At 41.7% G+C, this 20,000-nt stretch overlaps 1 protein-coding gene across 1 annotated transcript in view; it reads left to right on the top strand.

The window, feature by feature from the left end:
• The window catches only part of mpp7b (MAGUK p55 scaffold protein 7b), a 56,409-nt gene that overhangs the window by 23,323 nt on the left and 13,086 nt on the right, over positions 1-20,000 (top strand). Inside the window, exons 9-10 of the mRNA XM_058418176.1 lie at positions 5,194-5,232; positions 12,551-12,721. Coding sequence (XP_058274159.1) covers positions 5,194-5,232; positions 12,551-12,721 — 210 coding nt within the window. The remainder of the gene's footprint in view (positions 1-5,193; positions 5,233-12,550; positions 12,722-20,000) is intronic.

Here is a 20,000-nt window from a genome sequence, read left to right as displayed (position 1 = left end):
CCCAAATGTCCAGTAGTTCATTTTGGATGCTGTGGTCATATATTTCTTTTACTCACAGACTGAATAAATGTTATTTAATGTCCGTTATTCAGTGTATTTGGTTCTACGAACTGCTTTTTAAGTCATAAGCAAAGGCAACAACCATATTTAAATCAAACACACACACACACACACACACACGCTATAAACATCCGAACCCCAGCTCGAGAAGGTTGAACCCGAGTTCCCACAGGCTTGACTCACAGGCTTGTTGTTTATCGATGCTATCTGTCACAGAAATAAAAGAGAAGCAGCCACCTCATCCATCAGTCCCCAGCGTGTAATCATTCTGCCTGTCATGGCGTTCTGACCTCCTATATTTGGAAGATGACCGAGAGCAAACACGGGCATTACGCAGCGCTAAACACCGCCAAACACCTCTAAACTGGGCTGCTCTGTCATTTCCTCAACCTCTTGGATGTAAACATGGTAATGATAGACGACCTCCTGAGGGATGAGCGCTTTAAAGAAGTGGGGGAAAAAAGAAAGAGAGAGAGAAAGAGAGGGAGAGGGAGTAAGGGGGGAGAGGGAGAGAGGGAGGGAGAGAGAGAGAGAGAGAGAGGGAGAAAGGGAGAGGAAAAGAGAGAGAGAGGGAGCAGGGAGAGAAAGGGAGGGAGAGAGAAAGAGAGAGAGGGATTATTTTAGACGAGGAAGAACATGGTTTCATGTCACGGAAGGAGAAGGCTTACTGGAAGGCTGGAGCTCGTGGTGTGTGGGCTCGGTCCGGGTGAGCAGAACCCGCGCTGCTGTAATGAAGTGGCTATGGTGGCTTGTTGGAAATAACGGGTTTTGCTACGAGTCGCTTCTCTTTCTCTCTCATCGTACTTCACCTGGAGTTCATGAAAGTGTTTCGAGGAGACACTCGCTTCCAACATCTGGCATCGGTGTGACATGTGTTTTGACCCAGCTGTGTGTGTGTGTGTGTATATGTATCTGTGGGTGGGTGTGTACATGTTTGTGTGTGTATATATGTATCTGTGTATCTATGTGTGTGTATGTGTACGTATCTGTGTGTGTGTGTGTAATTGTATCTCTGTGTGTGTGCGCGTATTTGCGTGTGTGTGTATGTGTGTGTATGTATGCGCACCGTGTGTGTGTCTGTAAGTATCTGTCTGTGTGTGTATACGTGAGTGTGTATGCATCTGTGTGAGTGTGTGTGCATGTGTGTGTACGTGTCTGTCTGTGTGTGTATATGTGTGTATATTTATGTTTGCGCATGTGTGTGCACAGTATGTGTTTGTGTGTTTGTGTGTGTGTGTGTGTGTGTGTACATATCTGCATGTATGTGTGTGCACATATGTGTGTGTGTGTATCTGTCTGTGTGTGAGTGTGTATGTATCTGTGTGTGTATATGTGAGTTTGTGTGTATCTGTGTGTGTGTGTGTGTGTAGGTATCTATCTGTGTGTGTATATGTGGGTGTGTGTGTCTATCTGTGTGTGTGTGTGTGTGTGTGTGTAGATATCTATCTGTGTGTGTATATATGAGTGTGTGTGTATCTGTGTGTGTGTGTAGGTATCTATCTGTGTGTGTGTTTGTGTGTGTCTGTGTGTGTGTGTATGTGTGTGTGTGTAGATATCTATCTGTGTGTGTATATATGAGTGTGTGTGTGTATCTGTGTAGATATCTATCTGTGTGTATATATGAGTGTGTGTGTGTGTGTGTGTATGTATCTGTGTGTGTGTATTTATGTGTGTGTATGTATGTGTGTGAGTGTGTATGTATCTATCCGTGTGTGTATATTTGCGTGTGTATGTGTGTGTATGTATGTGTGTGTGCGTGTATACAGTATCTCACAAAAGTGAGTACACCCCTGATATTTTTGTAAATATTTTATTATATCTTGTCATGTGACACCACTGAAGTAATGCCACTCTGCTCCAATGTACAGTAGTGAGTGTCCAGCCTGTAGAACAGTGTAAATTTGCTGTCCCCTCAAAATAACTCCACACACACTGCCACATGACCACTGCCTTGCTAAAGAAGCTGAGGGTAAAGGTGATGGACTGGCCAAGCATGTCTCCAGACCTAAACCCTAAGGTGGGGGAGCACAAGGTCTCTAACATCCACCAGCTCTGTGATTTCATCATGGAGGAGTGGAAGAGGACTCCAGTGGCAACCTGTGAAGCTCTGGTGAACTCCATGCCCAAGAGGGTTAAGGCAGTGCTGGAAAATAATGATGGCCACGCAAAATATTGCGCAACTTTGGGCCCAGTTTGGACATTTCCACTTAGGGGTGTAGTCACTTTTGTTGCCAACGGTTTAGACATTAATGGCTGTGTGTTGAGTTGTTTTGAGGGGACAGCAAATTTACACTGTTCTACAGGCTGGACACTCACTACTGTACATTGAAGCAGAGGGTCATTTCTTCAGTGTTGTCACATGAAAAGATATAATAAAATATTTACAACAATGTGAGGGGTGTACTCACTTTTGTGAGAAACTGTATGTGAGTGTGTATGTATCTGTGTGTTTATTTATTTATTACGTGTCTCATGGAGAACTTTTTTCCAGATACAGCAGATAAAGTCAGCTCTGCTGCGACGCCGCTGTTGAATCTCAAATGAGAAGTGGGTTCATTTTCTTGAGCTGCAGCTCTGACGGTAGCTCCGGCCGCCAAGACTTATATTAATGTGCTCCTTCCAATATGTTGCTGTTTCTATAGCAACAGCACGGACTATAGAAAAACACTGCATGTAAACGAAGCCTGATGATAAGCAGATTAAGAAAACATGTTGTCACTTGATTGAGGAATTTTAAAAAAAGTTACTGTTGAAATGGTGAAGTCTTGAGTCTGGAGATGTTTAGAGAACATTTATGGAAGGAGTCTCCACTCTCAGGGCTTTCTAACACTCAGTGGCTTTTATTAGTGAAAATCCTCCAGGTCGAGGTGGTTGCTTAGCAACAAGATGTATTTATTATTATTATTATTATTATTATTATTATTATTTGTATTATGGGATGTACGTGTGTCATGGACTACATTAAATGCAGCTATATATGTTAAAAAACAAACATTGTTCATTAACACATTAAAGTGCGTCAGGGGTTTCCTCAGGGTTCTGCAGTTTCCTCCCTCAGTCCACAGTGTTATAGGCTGATTGGCATCTCTAAACTGTCTGTAGAGAGTGCGTGTGTGTGTGTGTGTGTGTGTATGTCCTGTGATGTTTTGGCAAGTCTTGCAGGGTGTACCCAGTCTTCTGGGATAGACTTATGGGAAAATGGAATAATGGATATTTGGATGAATGAATAAATGGATGGATGGATGGATGGATGGATGAATGGATGGATAGATGGATGGTTTGATATATGGATGGATGGATGGTTTGATATGTGGATGGATAACGGATCCATGAATGGATGGTTGTATGGATGGATATATTGATGGACAGATGGTTGGATTAATGGATGGATGGTTGGACAGAGGGATGAAACGATGGGTGGATAAATAGATGGATGAATAGATGGTTGGATGAATGGATGGATAGATAAATGGATGGTTAGATGGATGAATGGTTGGAATGGATGGATGGATGGATAGATGGATGAATGAATGAATGAAATATTGCTGTTTTGATGCACAAAACTCTAAAGTTCTATAGGATTATTGCTGTTATAGGAAGGTACTGGAATGCATCAGGTCGTGTCACATCACCCCAGAGTGGATTATTTTCCACATCATGTTATATTTTATTACTTCCTCTATAGAAAACTGCAACAAATCATCTAGAAATTCCTCAGCATTAGAATTAGCGACATTCATCCTCGAGTCTCAGCGGAGTCCGTCATCTCCAGCCTTGATACCCCGAGCGCTGGAAATTAATACACTTCTGTTTTTTCTTTCATTCGCTTGTAGAATAAATATTAATCGTTCTCTTGTTTATTTTAACATTTGAACCTTTACATCAATTCAAACGTACCTTATTTTCTTGCCTTATTCAGTAAATGAACTCTGGGTTAGATTTAGGTCTTGAAACGTAACCGATATGTAGAACTGCTAAAAGAAATACTCTGTCCTTTCTGCTCACGCTGAACAGACGATGAGGAAGGTAATCGCTCATTCTTTCAGCTTCGTGTCACGCCTCGTTTGCTCACCTCTAATTTTCCACGCTTTTCCTTCACATATATATATATATATATATATATATATATATATATATATATATATATATATATATATATATATATATAATATTGTAATATAAAGGGATTTTTTTTTTGCTTTGATTCTTTATTATAGAATGCATGGTATATGTGGAGTAAATAAAACTTTTTTACATTTATTTATTTACATTTTTTAGGCATATAAATTCATAGCTAACATTAAAGAAGCAATCAGCGATTTTTAGGGAATTATTTTAAATAAATTTAATATTTGGTGACGTTTTTTCTAACGGGCGGAGTCTGAATGTTTTCGCTGTGCTTCTCTGTCTGTAGAGCGTTTGTGTGGGGGGGGGGGAGTAAACTAATTACAATTTCTAAAATGTCTAGAGGTCCTAACATGATTCGATTACTTTACAAATAAACCCGTGTTGGTGGTTCGAATTCTGTCTTCCCCTGGATGTGGGTGGAGTTTGGATGTTCCTCCTGTGCTTCTCTGTCTGTAGAATGTCTGCGTGGGGAAAAAAAAAGTTATTAAAAACAAATTCTAACATTCCTAGACGTCCCAACATGATTCGTTTTCTTTACAATTAAACTGGTGTTTAATTAAAAACATCTTTCTATTTTAGGTTGAGGCAGAAATGAACTGAAAATCGAAGCGAATAAACAACTTAGAGCGGAAAGTTTCCTCGCTTTACAGATTTGCGGCATGAATACAACGTGTCTAGAACAACAAAAGTCTTTGTTAAATATTTGGACTAAAATCTGGAGTCGAATCAAGAAAATGACACAAGGAGGATTGTAACGAAGGGCTGCGTCGTGTTCAGTGTAGTCATGTGACTTGTATCTATTTACTGTAAAGTGTTTGTATTTTATTCAACTCGTAGATAAAGGTGATAACCTGCACCTTTTCCTTCCTTCCTTCCTTCCTTCCTTCCTTCCTTCCTTCCTTCCTTCTGTTCTTATCCTCCCTGAGTGTGAAATCCACAATCCCCTTAATAACGACTTCTTCACTCATATTTCTAACTTTCGTTGATATTTTCTGTCCTCTCAAGTCGATGCAGATTACGTGGCCATACACGGAATACACATGGGTAAGAAACATTTCTTTCTTGAACCATTCATCGTTCTTGTTGATCGTATAAATCTAAAATCTTCCCTTTTTTTTTGTTTTTTTTTTAAACTGGACTCCTGTGCGCTAAAATGCTACAACAGAGCTTTCCTTAACGCTGCTTTAATCTCCCCCATGGCACATATCCATCTCATGATACATTTGTCCTTTCAAGGCCGCTCGACAGTCTCATTAGTTCTTGATTTACGTCGATCTGGTTTGAGTATTCATGTTAATTTGGAGCTCTTTAATAGCTCCAGACTGGGTGCTTTGCTCTGGTCCATTGGTGATAAAGAGCCTCAGCGAGCAGGAGTAGGGTGAGTGAAGCGAAGCAGCCAGGCAACGGTATGAGTAAAGCAGAGAGAGTCTCTCTCTTTCTGTTTTTTTTTCTTCTTTCTTTTCTTTTTCTGGCGAAACGTCAGCTTGTCCACAGCAAATCTCAGGCACAGACGCGATAGCCAAGCTCGCATCAATCCCACAGCGACCCCTTGGAGAAAACATGCTTAAGGCATTACTACGTGGCCGGATTGTGACGGGCTCATTCCGAGGTAGGCCAAAAAGCTGTGATTTATCGCAGCGATGGTTTAGGAACGACGTGATGGAAAACTGCACCATGCTTCTTCTTTTTTTTTTTTTGCGATGCGTACGGAGAGCTTTTCTGGTAGCAACATTCTTCTATAAATCTGCCTTTGAAGCAGGGTTTTATACGCCGATCAGAGCGACGCAATCAGATATGACCCAGAGGCGGCGAGGACAAGGGTCAAGGAGAAGGGCTGGGTTGAGTTTTATTTTTATTTGAATAATATTTAAGAGAAAGCAAAACAGAGACCTGGAAAAGGTATCAGCAGATCCCAATAAGGTCCAGACATGGAAAACATTAAAAATAAAAAAAAAACAAAAAAAAACAGGCAGTATTTACAAACCAGATTATTTAATCAGTGTGCAGTCTAACAGGAGCCAAGACACTAATGCACGGTTCAGCAGTCCAGATTGCTTCTCTATTTCTCCAGATCCTTTGGATGATTTCAGTGTCAGGTAGCCGCAGCATGTGTGCATTAGTGCGCTGAGTCTGGGTAGAAGACAACCCAAAGGGCTTCATTCACAAGGTAATGGCTTTACCATGCAGGCTGATGCAATCGATAAGTTACGGTCACTCGGTCATTTTTTTTTAATCGGAAGCCAAAGACGGATGAACTTCACCAAGGAGCATCGCGTGGACTTCGAATTAAGACGTATCGTTTCATATCGCCACTTTTTTTTTTGTTTTTTCTTAAGTAAATCAGACCCGGATTCTGCAGGATGGGATGCGGTGCGTGTCTGGGTTCTCAGGTTCTAGTTTCAATCGGCGCTGGTGATGTAATAGAACTCGGCTGCCAAGCACAAGGTAGACAAGGGTAGCAGGAGAGCCTCAGGTCTGCGTTGAAGTTTACAAGAAAGAGTTCTTTTTGTTTCGTGTTCAAGTTTTTGTTCTGAGGACACTGGGGACGCTTTTCACAAGAGGTGAATCTCCGTCTTTCTGAAAAATCGATAAAAACAGTACATTTAACCAGGTAACACTTAAATACGATTCAGTTCCGCAGTGATATGATTCGATTCAGACGGACACATTTAAGCACGGTTCATTTCGATTTGATTCAGGCCCAATCCGAAATGATTCAGTTGGAGATTAGGGGTGGGAGCCTCCAAAAATCGATAGAATAAAAACAGTACCGTTAACCAGATAACACTTAACTGACAGACTTAAATACGATTCAGTTCCGCAGTGATATGATTCAATTCAGACCGATACATTTCAGCACGATTCATTTCGATTTGATTCGGGCCTAATCCAATATGATTCAGTTGGAGACTAGGGGTGTGAGCCTCCAAACATCAAAAAATCAATAAAATAAAAGTTAACCACATAAAACTGACACACTTAAATACGATTCAGTTTAGCAGTGATATGATTCGATTCAGACTGACACATTTGATACCTTTAAGCACGATTCATTTCGATCTGATTCAGGCCCAATCCGAAATGATTCGGTTCAAGACTAGGGGTGTGAGCCTCCAAAAATCGATAGAATAAAAACAGTACAGTTAACCACATAACACTCTGACACACTTAAATATGATTCATTCTGGCAGTGATATGATTCGATTCAGGCCCAGTCCAATATGATTACTGTTTTTTTACATGGTGTGAGTCTCCATCTTTTAATAGATACAGTACACAACAATTTCCATGTTGTATATATTATAGGAAAAATGGTACCTTTATAACAAGCCATCATTCGATACATTTCAGCACATGATTCATTTTGATTTGATTCGGGCTCAAGTCATACATGAATCATTTGGAGAATCTTTTTTACTAGGTGTGTGAGTCTCCATCTTTCAGAAGATACAATACACATGACAATATTTGGTACATGTAATAAGATCCATAAATAATGGTTCCTTTTAAACAAGCAATGATTCGATACATTTCAACATGATTCATTTTGATTTGATTCAGGGAAAAAACAATATGATTCAGTTGGAGACTCTTATTACTGGGAATGTGATTCACTCGATTGAAGAAGATACCACACACATCACAATATATGGCATATATGATACAATACGAACAAATGGTACCTTTATTACAAGCCCTGATTCTATACATTTCAACATGATTCATCTTGATTTGATTCAGGTTCAGTCCAATATGATTCAGTTGGAGAATCTTTTTTTACTAAGGGTGTGAGTCTCCATCTTTCAGAAAAATACAATAGACATCACAATGTATGGTATATATGACACAATATGAAAAATGCTGCCTTTAAACAAGCCATGATTCGATTCATTTCAACATGATTCATTTTGATTTGATTCAGGTTCAATCCAGGATAATTCAGTTGGAGAATCTTTTCCCTGGAAGTGTGAATTTCTGACTTTCAGACAATGCAATATACACATCAATACACAGTATATTATACAGTACAAACAAATATAAAGTAACATTTCAATACACTTCAATATGATTCATTAAAATGCTGAAAGGATTCGATTCAGGCCTGATACCATATGATAAACTTGGAGAGTCTTTTTACTATAAATGTGAACCTTTCTCTAAAAGGAAATACAATACACATCTCAGTATGAAGTGTATGATACAATCCCAAAAATCGTTCTTCCCATGTTCTCTTAAAGCACGATCTCAGGAGTTTAGTCTTCAGAAAGAAACCAAAGTGAGCAGGAGAACCTCGGGTCTGCCGCGTCGGTCCTCTGAAGTACAGCAAAGACATCTTAAAACATCCATTATTTAAAAAAAACAAAGTCTTCGATTAAAAATCCACATGAATCTCCAAGCTGTACTGTATTTTCTCTGCCTTCCATGTTCTCCTGCATGCTCTCGAGGTCATTACACGAGGAACCCGATCCAAAACACCAGCGTTTCTCTAGCATATAATAAGAGAGCAAGACGGTTCTACCCACGGATCCCTTCAGACGCTGTTCCACTGAGCTTCACTGAACTTCTTGCTTCTTCCCACAGTCATGTGGTGAGAGCTCAGCTTCGCTGCAGGCCATGCGTGAAGCAGACATAAGCCTGGCCAGTTGGGTTGGCGTATCTTCTAGTTGTTGCTGTTTATGGAAACCGATTGTGTGGCCTGGTCTCTGGACATGTCTGGAAGAAGCGTTTGGTCAGACTTTCAGTCATAATCATGTCATGAGCACCGGTCAGCAGCTGGTGCGAGGATCCAGAGGCTCCAGCATGTTTCAGTAAACAAGATTGGGGAAAAAAAAGTGATAATCTGTGACAAAACATCAGTTTAATGCTCCATATGGATTTGGATTAAAGTGATTGTTTTTTGTAATTAAATAGTTAATTAAAAATATTTTTTAGCACAGTGTGTGAATTCTGGACCTTCAGGTACACTATATTGCCAAAAGTTTTGGGACTTCTGTCTTTACATGCACATGAATGTAATATGGAGTTGTCCCGCCCTTTGCAGCTATAACAGCTTCGACTCTTCTGGGAAGGCTTTCCACAAGGCTTAGGAGTGTGTTTATGGGAATTTTTGACCGTTCCTCTAGAAGCACATTTGTGAGGTCAGGTACTGATGTTGGATGAGAAGGTCTGTCTCGCAGTCTCCGCTCTAATTCATCCCAAACGTGTTCTATGGGGTTGAGGTCAGGACTCTGTGCAGGCCAGTCAAGTTCCTCCACACCAAACTCACTCATCCATGTCTTTATGGACCTTGCTTTGGTCACTGGTGCGCAGTCATGTTGGAACAGGAAGGGGTCATCCACAAACTGTTCCCACAAAGAGCATGAAATTGTCCAAAATGTCTTGGTATGAAGCTGAAGCATTAAGAGTTCCTTTCACTGGAAATAAGGGGCCGAGTCCAACCCCTGAAAAACAACACCTGAATTCACTGATTTGGAGGGGTGTCCCAAAACTTTTGGCAATATAGTGTACATCACATTCGGGGTTTTTTTTGTCTATTGGCAAAATCACAAGAAGCTGTTCTAAACAGCTAAAAAGCATGAACCTTAGGGAAATTTTTGTCCTGGCACGGTGTCGCTAACGGCTTGTCCGCCAAATTTCATAACCGGGTTTGAAAACGTGTTTAGTCAGCCGTCCGATCGATTTCCACGGGGCACGTCACGGTCGCGAAACGCAGAGACTCTGTGAAAAGCCAAAAAGCGCCGGTGTCGTTTTCTCTAACCCGCCCGAATTCCCAGCGCAGCGGCAGCACGTGTCAGCGTTCATTTCAGCGACGAGAACAAAATCTCCTGTATGCTTTTCCTTGAAAAGGTTTGTCTCAGTGCGCTCACATATAATCCAGGATTATGTCAAAAAAAAAACAACCCACCCACAGGTTAGAAAAAAAAAGGTGGAGGAGAGAAAGAAGAACAGCTATCTGGAGAGTGATTCATTCAGTGAGGGAATCAATCTGCACAGATTATAAAAAAAGAAAATTTTTTTGGAGTATTGGTTTAATTATTTTCCTGTCAGGGCTCGCTAACCTCAGATTTATCTGCGCAGAAGCTGCCTAGCCTCGAGGCCCACTTGTTATTCTCCATGCAGGACAGAGATGTCTGGAACAGTTTAAGGGATTCGGTTAGATTGATATCGGTGTGGCCAATCAGCCGTGGATTTGTGCTGCGGCTACTGCACGTCTGCGAGAGCGTGAGTGTGAGACACGCTCGACATGTGTTCATCAGCCTGTGGAAGAGCGCCAGGCTCACGCAAACACCGAGCTAAATCGCTGAGGCTTTCTCGAGCGGATCAGAGTCGAAAGGAAAACTCCGCCCTCAAACACGTTAAGTATGTTGTTATGTTTTTTTTTGTGTCACGCTGACGTCAGGTCACGTTTCGGAGAAAGAGGAGGGTTCCCATCGCTTCGGATTAGGTTTTCAGCTGCTTTTTAATAGAATATCGTTATTAAGAATAAAAACAAGTAGTGGAAAAGGACTGAGAAGGACTAAAGCACCGCTGCATCACTCTATTAAATCCCACTCAGCAGGTAGCCGAACGGCACTGTGGGTAATGATAAGTGTGATGTCATTGACGAAGGTGATGGATGTTGAAACAGGGTGTATAGATGGGGAAATGTGAGAGCTTGGCTGAGAAGGATTAAAGCGCCGCTGCATCGCTCTGTTTATATAGGAATGCTGAGAGGTATAAATCCTGCTGTTAGCAGGTAGTCGAACGGCATTGTGGGTAATGATCAGTGCGATGTCACTCACACAGGTGACACGTTCTGTTCATCTAGTGTATAGAGGAGGAGAGTTTGGCTGAAAAGGATTAAAGCGCCGCTGCATCGCTCTGTTAATATAGAAATGCTGAGAGGTATAAATCCTACTGTGCTGCTATTGTGGGTACTGATACGTGTGATGTCATTGACAAAGGTGACGTGTTCTCTTTTGTTCATCTAGCGTATAGATGAGGAGAGCTTGGCTGAGAGGGATTAAAGTGCCGCCGCATGAATTCCAATTTAGATCAGGTTGTCGAATGGCATTGTGGGTAATGACAGCATTTGGAAGCTAACCTGTTTTAGATGAGGAGATGAGAAGGATTGGCTGAGAAGGATTAAAGCGCCGCTGCATCGTTCTGTTTATATAGAAATGCTGTGAGGTATAAATCCTACTGTGCTGCTATCAGCAGTAAGCCGAACAGCATTGTGGGTAATGATAAGTGTGATGTCATTGACAAAGGTGGCATGTTCTATTCTGCAGAGTGTATAGAAGAGAAGAGCTGGGCTGAGAAGGATTAAAGCGCCGCTGCATCACTTAGTTTATACAGAAATGTAATATGGAAGAAATCCCGCAGTGCTATTATCAGAAGGTAGCTGAACGGCATTGTGGGTAATGATGAGTGCGATGTCACTTGACAAGGTGATGTTTAGAAGCTGATCTGTTGGAGCAGAGTGTAAAGGTGAGGAGAAAGATTAAAGCGCCGCTGCATCGCTCTCTTTATATAGACATGTTGTGAGGTTTCAATCCTAATGTGCTGCTATCAGCAAGTAGCCGGACGGCATTATGGGTAATGTAGTTAACTGTATCAGCTCAGAATTTCATTATAAAATAAATCCTTCAGAGTGGAGTTTTCTTTTCTTTTTTTCTTTCCATGTGGAAATATTTCGGTTTAAGAAACCATATATATGTAAAGAGATGCATATTTGGCCGTATTCGTCATCCCACAACAAAAAATACCAACAAAACTGAAGACATGATTAGAGTATTAGTAACGTGATACTCTTCCCGATGCATGCGCTGGTTTCCGGACGTCCAGGAGCTATATGTTACGTTTATATTGTCGAGTTATATAGTACATCAACTTTACGAGTTTGGAGCGGCGAGGAAACTCCGATGCCCTGTGCAGCTCGCGCTCTCGCGGTTTGGTTATGTTGTGGAAAGTTTTTTCAGAGTGATGTGACTTGTTCCTTTCCATTTCCAAAAGCTCCGAAAGAATCCTTCGAAGCACAGCTAAACATTCTGTACCCGTTAATCACGGCGTTAGCAGCCAGATGCTGCGTATCAAGTGTCCTCGCATGGAGCTGGTGGTTAAGAACGAGGATTTGTCACCATTAAATGGCAATCAGTGTCTTGTGTGTCACGCTAATCTTTCTGCATGGAGCGCTGGTTAGTTCTGCTCCCCTCTGGATGACAGCCATGGAAGCTTGTGTTGAAGAAATGACAGCTGAGTTTGCGTTAGACTGGAAAAACACCACTCACAACACCCTACAGTAAGACTTTTCAGAGCTAGATGATGTACATAAACTCTAGAGTTCTGTATGATGTCTGCTGTGAGCCTTCTTTCCGTCTAGCCGGGTTGAGGAGAAGCTTCCGGTTGAGTAAGAAGGACCACAGGAGACAAGAAATGCAAGCGAAATGGAAGAAGAGCGAAGTCGATGGAGAGAACCACATTTCCAGCTACCAGGAGGTGGTGCCTTATGTCAGACAGCCTGGAGAACCGTACCGCCTCGTGCTGCTGGTTGGTACGTAGATGATAACAGAGATGTCGCTTGCACAGTGATTTCGCTAGCGTTTATGGAAGGAGTCTCCAGTTTTGGTCGTACTTACTGTAAAATTCTGGATAAAAAGCTGTTACATAATCAACATGACTGCTAGTTGTTTGTTTTCTTGAAACAGCAGTATCTGATTTGTTTGGTTCATCTTCATCAAGCAAAGCAATTTTTTTTTAAATAAATGCAAGAACGTCACTTTCCCACGACCTTTCTGTCTGTGACAAAGCTCTGGAGACTCCTTCCCTAAACCTTTAATTAAACGTCTCCTGACCATACAACTATTACCATGAGCTGCATCCCAAATCATCAACTACACCCTTACACTATGTACTCTAGCGTCTAGTGTATAATCATCCTGGATAGCTTAGCCCCGCCCCTCTTTTGCTATGTGATCAAAGCGTAAGGTGTCCAATATTCTACACTTTGTATTTAAAGTGCATTTCATTCATTAAGTCTTCTTGGACATGTTCAGCGTGATCGCATGACCCACACTATTTATTCTACACGATGGCGTAGTGCGTAAGTGTGGAATTTGGGACGCACCTTTAGATTGGATGAGGCGTCGCTATAGAAACAATACCGTATTTAAATGAATCACAGCTGGTTCAGTCACCAACACTGTGGCGGAGTGTTCTCTGTGTTAGAAGAGTCTGACTTAATGAATGTAGTCGTTTTTACAGGATTTTACGACCCTCTATAAATTCCTCATTAGACCGTCTTGACGTCTTTTAGAGTCTTTGTGGTTACGAGGCTACAGTAGAGTCTAGCCTCGCTGCCTACGCCACTCGTTTGTATTTTTATTCAGCCTCGCTCTATCGTTCGGCCCCTCGAGAGTAAACCCGAGCTTCCAATGACCTCCTGGCACTTCTCCATGGAATCTTGGACGTTTTTCAATGAAACCCTGCGTCTTATCTGCCGCCTTACGATTTCCTTTCCTTGAAGCTGACTAGCCTTAAGAGAGAGGCGTATGGATACTTTTACAATCTGGAAAGTTGCAACTCGGAGAAACAGATCTGCAGGATGGATCTGTTTTCATTGCTCTGCCTGGACTTCACCTCGGGTCTGCAGAACGTTCGGCTCAAATGGCCAGGCCAGGCGCGGGACGAGTCGCCCGGGATCGGCACGCTCGTCTAGTCGACGTGTCCAAACCGCTCCTGTCCACTCACGATCCCGTCGCAGCACTTCATCAGGTCCGAGGCCGTAACATAAACTCGACCTCCGCTTGGACGGCTTCAGAGAGCGTAACTCTTCAGACCTGATGTAATGGAAGGTCTGCTGTTCTCCTTTTGCCGCCTTGCTTTTTGTCCGGATGACATTTTGATGTGGAGTGAAAACAAACCGTTTCAGAAGTTTTGTAACTGTAACCCTGTAAGTGCGCCGGCTCTTGCATAACTACAAGTGCACGGAACTGAGCGCTTCCAAGCTTTCTCGCTCCATCTCAGATCGCTGAAATAAAAATATGTCTCCGTGGCAAATTTATTAAATTCATTCCTCGATACATCAGAGGTGTGAACAGGCCCTGGCGGCGGCACCGCAGCAGATGTAAGCTTTGTTGTTGCAAAAACAACAGAAAGCGCACAGGGGCGTGATAATATCTCTTCCAGTACTCAAAGGTCTTCAAGGGAGCCTTGACTCGGGCCAAAATATCCGTAGACCGCACGGTTCGATTTCAAAGCAGCTTAATCATCTCAGCAAGGTCAAACGCGGGGTGTCTGCCGCTGAAACCGAAAGGAAACTGACCGCAAATGCCGAACATCCAAGAAACAAAGCACTGCTCTGCATTATCTTGGATTGGTCAATTGATTTAGAGATTTGCAGACCATGGCCAGAACAAGCCTTTCTTTTCCTCTTCAGACATTTGTGCCTTTAGTAATATAAGGTTGTATCTAGGGGATGCGCCGATCTGAGTTCAGAAAGAAATTTCAAAATAATATTTAGATCTCGATAAGGTCTGGACTTCAAATTCACATTTAGACATTTATAAAGTGGATTGTTTTACAGTCACCAACCACACTACTTTATTGTTCTATAAATGTTAAACAACTCATTTTTATCTGCTAATTAAACTCGTCAATTTGAAGATGCTGAGCCGCCTATTCAGACCAGCTTAAAACAATAAATGCTTTCTTTTTGGTAACTTTTATCATAAATGTATTCTCTAATATTTATAAGATTTACAAAATCTTTCTTTCTATTTTTCTTTCTTTCCTAACAAAAAGTGTTCCTAAACTATTTTCCTAGACATTTTACATTGAAAAAACACGTACACATAGCATGTAGCAGGCTAATCCCAGTGTCAGTAACATTCAATGCTAATGAAATATTAGCGTTCTGCTCCACAAGACATTTTGTAAATAATTAAATGGTAAAACAAGTGAGTACAGAAAGACTGTATATTTTGTACACTTATTTTCTTTATCATATCATATCATATGATATTATATGATATTATATGATATTATATTATATTATATTATATTATATTATATTATATTATATTATATTATATTATATTATATTCATAGATGGTTGCTCTGTCTCGCTGTCCAGAATCTTCAACTCCACTCTTCTCTTTTCAGAACGTAAATAATGTAAAACCTGGATCTTGATTGGACAACGCTATGAGACCTGTGTTCATCCTGAATGATGATTGGCTGCCTGATAGAACATTAGAGAACATAAAAACAAGTTAATTTATAGGTTTGTGGTTGGAAAAACTTAAATAATATCTTCGCCGAGAAGCTGAATAACATCCACAGGAGAATAAACCAATGAAGTGTAGGTGGTAAACTCATTTAAAACCAAAATACCAGAACCGTATAATACCGAGCTCGTGAGTGCTATTATTTTTTTCATGTATTTAAGAGCTCCTGTTTTTCAGGAAACAAACAATACATCCAGCCCACCAAAGCTGCCTTCCTCCATCCCTCATCTATTCCAAATGAGCAGCTTCATGTCCAAATTGCTAGTTTCACTTTTCACCTCTGTCATTCCCTCAGGCTTACGTTGGCCTCTAACACGGGGCATTAACTTCCATGATATCTATTTACGTAGGTATGCGATATAACTCCGACGATGGCTTCCTAAATGTGTTTGCTCAAGCGACCACAGAGAAAGAGAGACAAATAGGCTCTTTTTAAAAAACACGTCTGTCCTCCGGTGTGACGGTGACTGAGGACGAGGCAGCAGGCAGGACGCCCACACGAGCCTGGAGCAGCAGCGGCCAACTATTCGTTTTTATTCCTTTTCCTCATTTGGCTTTTTGTTGTTCTGTTAAAGCCATTTAACAGACGCAATTCAACTATTTCATGCATGATTACCAGGGCAGATATTTGCGGAATTCCTAGCCACTTAGCAACAGAACACTGTTGCTCATCATGCACGCGTGCGCACTTCCCAGAGCTTGAGCCTTGAGTTTGTCCTAAATGGGTATCAGACAGATCTTTCATCCCCGCCACGCTAGTCTGGCTTTTCCTCCCAGGAGCAGCTCAGGCTCCGTGTTCTGGATGTGTGCGAGTGAGCAGAGCCATCAGCTGAAATCAATACAGTGTTATCCCATTCAGTCTGCACTCACACCCCAGTAATGGAAACTTCAGATGGTGGCACACTGGTACATGGCTCACGAGCGCAGGCTTTTGATTTTGCGCATCAAAAAGCAGTTAAAAGTCAACTATTTCTCTCTCAAGCTCGTACGTCAATGTTTATATCAGAAGCGCGATGAAACTGTGGGTTTAAATGCACTCACTAATGACGCTAATAATGGGGTTTGTGTATGTGTGTATGTCCAACAGGGCCTAGTGGTGTCGGTTTAACCGAGCTGAAAAGAAAACTCCTTCTCTCGGACCCGGAGCACTTTGGCGTCGCTGTTCCACGTGAGTTTACCTCTGTTACAGCTTACACAGTACGTGTATACACGTGTTATTTCACAGCAATGTAACAGAAATGCTTTTAACTCTTTTTCCCCAGAGAACAAAAATATGGAGTTTGCGCCTGTATTTCTCGTGTCCATGTTCAGCATTGAATGTCCTTGTCATGAAGCTCATATGAAAGCAGACACTCAGAAGCTTCTTGTATTTAATTTATAGTTTTTTTTAGAAGTATTCCAGCTTTTATCTAGCCGACTAGGGGCAATATATCCATAAAAAAGTTCCAAAAATCAAAAACGGTTTGTTTTTTTTCCACACTAATGTTTCTATCTTTAAAGTAAATGTTGATCTGAAACCCATGCCTGCTCTCTGAGATGCTCTGAGTGCTTGTTCATCTAAAAAGCAGCTCAGATTTCATCTTCAACCAGTAAAATTCTGTGTAAGGTTCTCCAACAGAGGGGAAAACACGTCTAAAACACGTCTAAAGCCAACAGACTCGTTTTAGATCAGATATTAATTCATTCATATCAAGTCCTTATCTTTTCCACTGGCAGTAAAAAGGGTTAATCAAATATCTGATTTTCAACAAAGACTCGTTTAAATGTACAATAATGCCATCTGTCCGACGTCCTTATCATTCCTCCTCATATCGTCTCAGGGAGTTTTTCCTCGTCGTCACCTCTGGCTCTCTCTCAGTAGGTCACAGACTAAGAGTATCAAAAACTCTGACTAAAAACTGAGGTAATATATCAAGAAATGCAGGCCGACAATATTTTTACGATTTGTAAGTGTAGTTTAAGTCGTTCAGGAAGTACTAGGTCTTTAGACATGGTTTGAAAGCAGCCAGTGACTCAGCTGTCTGGACATCTAGAGGAAGTTCATTCCATCATCGTGGTGCAGAACAAAGACAGGTCTTGATACCGTACCTTCCTTATACCCTGGAGACACTGGGATCCGTGTCAGGGAGTGTGTGAACTCGCCGCTGGTTTGTTTTTTGCCTCAGTAGGAAAGCGTCAGATGAGGCAGCTACAGGAATCCAGTGCCACCTTCCCTTCTTTACTGTCATACAAACTCATCGTACCACCTCCTCCGTGGTGCGTCTCGAAGCTATTTTTACTCCCTGACCTATTTGCACAAGCATGAGGATATGTTTTTGGATAAAGCACTTCTGTAAGTCGTACCGGATACGAGACGTCTGCCAGACGCTGTGGTAAACGTCCTCATCATTCTTGGAAGAGAGGCCAGGCGATCGCCAGGCAAGGTTTTAACTAAAAATCTGAAATACGCTGTCTTTGTATTGTGTCCTTGAGAAGGAGAATCAAAGCTTTTACCGAGTCAAGCAGATTGCCATAGAGGCCCGGGAGCTAAACGGACTTCCTCCGAGCGCAAATGGAGTGATTTCTCTAAAGCGTACTCTCTTGTAAATGTTACAAATGAAGTGTATATAAATCTGAGGCTTTTTTTCTCCATAAGTCAATCCACACTGAGGAATCATATGCCAGGATGGTTTACGTGTAGGGAAAAGCAGGCAGAGAGAGAGAGAGAGAGAGAGGTCTGAGTTTTTTCTCTCTGGCTCTGGACCGCTGCCATTCCTCTGCCTCCGGTTGGTGCTTGGCTCTCGCATGTTCTCCCGTCCCGAATTCTGCGAATGAATGACAGCTCGCTATACTTCTGATCACGATCCAAATGCTCTCTCGCACTAACGCAACACAACGGGTCGAGGGTCTGACAAACACATTTATATGATTTACACGTTCTGAATGCAGAGCGCTAGAATCCCTTAGCGAGCCCGAGGCCGCGATTTAACGTCGGGACGAGCCGGTCTGTGCACGTGACTGCAAACGTCAAAGCGTAAGTCGGGAAGATAAACAGCTGCGGCGCTGCTGCTTGTTGGTGTTTATTTGGAGAGCAGGACATTCCTGGGTGATATTTTAGACCCATATGAGGACCCTCGAACCGTTTAACACGGCCGAGTAGAGCCAAGAGATCCGTGTTCTTAAAAACCCTGTCCTGGTCTGATGTGTGAGGTTTTGGAGTCAGATCGGATTTCCAGATGTGTTTAATATCACATTTGAATCTGTACTAGTAGTCGAAGGGGGTAATATGTAGGGAATAAAATATTTATGGAAAACTTAATTATTTCAACAATGTCGTGATTCTTTTTAAATCTATCCGCTTGTGTTGCTATGGAAACGATCACGTATTGGGACGATCGCTTTAATAGAAAACGTGACTGGAATCCAAGTCTAAACTGATGTTAAAAAAAAAAAACAGTCAACACCCTTCTGACCAATCCGAATTCGAGAATCCAATCAATCTAATGATTAATTTTTCCACTGAGTAAGGGTGGAGCTATTATTTTATCATTTAATTCCTGGATGTTTATATTTCTATACAACTGCTTTGTTAAAATCACCCTACAAATAGAGTTGTGTAGAATTAAATGGAATTCTAAACGCACTGATAACGTGTCCGATATCATCCCCCACACTCAGAGATGTGAAGTGTATCCTGGGGTTCATATATATCGTAATATCAGTACTGTATTGTTATATTGTTAAATATACAATGATGGCTTTTGCAGTATCACTTTATGGCAGATTTACTAGGTTCAGACTAATGGCACAGTTAATCACTTCATCACTATCTGGCAAGCGCTGATGCCTGGTGTGTTTTCAGCTGAGAAGTGCATCAGCATGTGTGTGGAGAGAGAGAGAGAGAGAGAGAGGATGAGTGAGAGACAGATAGAATAAAAAGAGAGGGAAAGACAGAAACTGAGAAAGAGAGGTTGAGTGAGAAGACAGACAGACAGAAAGAGAGAGAGAGAGAGGCAGACAGAGTGAGCAAAAGAGAGGGAGAGAGACAGAGAATGTGTGTGAGAGAGAGAAAGAGTGTGTATATGTGTGGGGGGGGTAGAGTGGGGGCGTGAGGAGAGAGAGCGAGAGAGAGAGAGAGAGAGAGAAACAGACAGACAGAGAGAGACTCTCAACATGATGGTAAAAGGTTTATAGTTTGTTTTGGCTCATGTGTTAAGCTTGTGGACAATTGGAGTCAGGCTGTGTGTGTGTGTGTGTGTGTGTGTGTGTGTGTGTGTGTGTATGCAGACATTTTAAACTTGTTAAGCGAAAGTGAACATGTTTTCTCTGTGAAGTTAGTGTAAAGCATTCTGACTGCATGACTCCACCCCGGTGTCACACACACGTGCCATCAGCCAGCGCTGCTTTACCCATAAACCCCTGCCAGCTGCTGCCAAGCGCTTTATAACACACAAAAACTGATGGTAGTGTAAGAATAACTAGACTCAGTCATTTCTATCTATCTATCTATCTATCTATCTATCTATCTATCTATCTATCTATCTATCTATCTATCTATATAGTGTA

This window comes from Hemibagrus wyckioides, linkage group LG20 (genome assembly GCF_019097595.1).
Source record: "Hemibagrus wyckioides isolate EC202008001 linkage group LG20, SWU_Hwy_1.0, whole genome shotgun sequence".
NCBI lineage: Eukaryota > Metazoa > Chordata > Actinopteri > Siluriformes > Bagridae > Hemibagrus > Hemibagrus wyckioides.
This window is presented reverse-complemented; position numbering and strand designations above follow the sequence as displayed.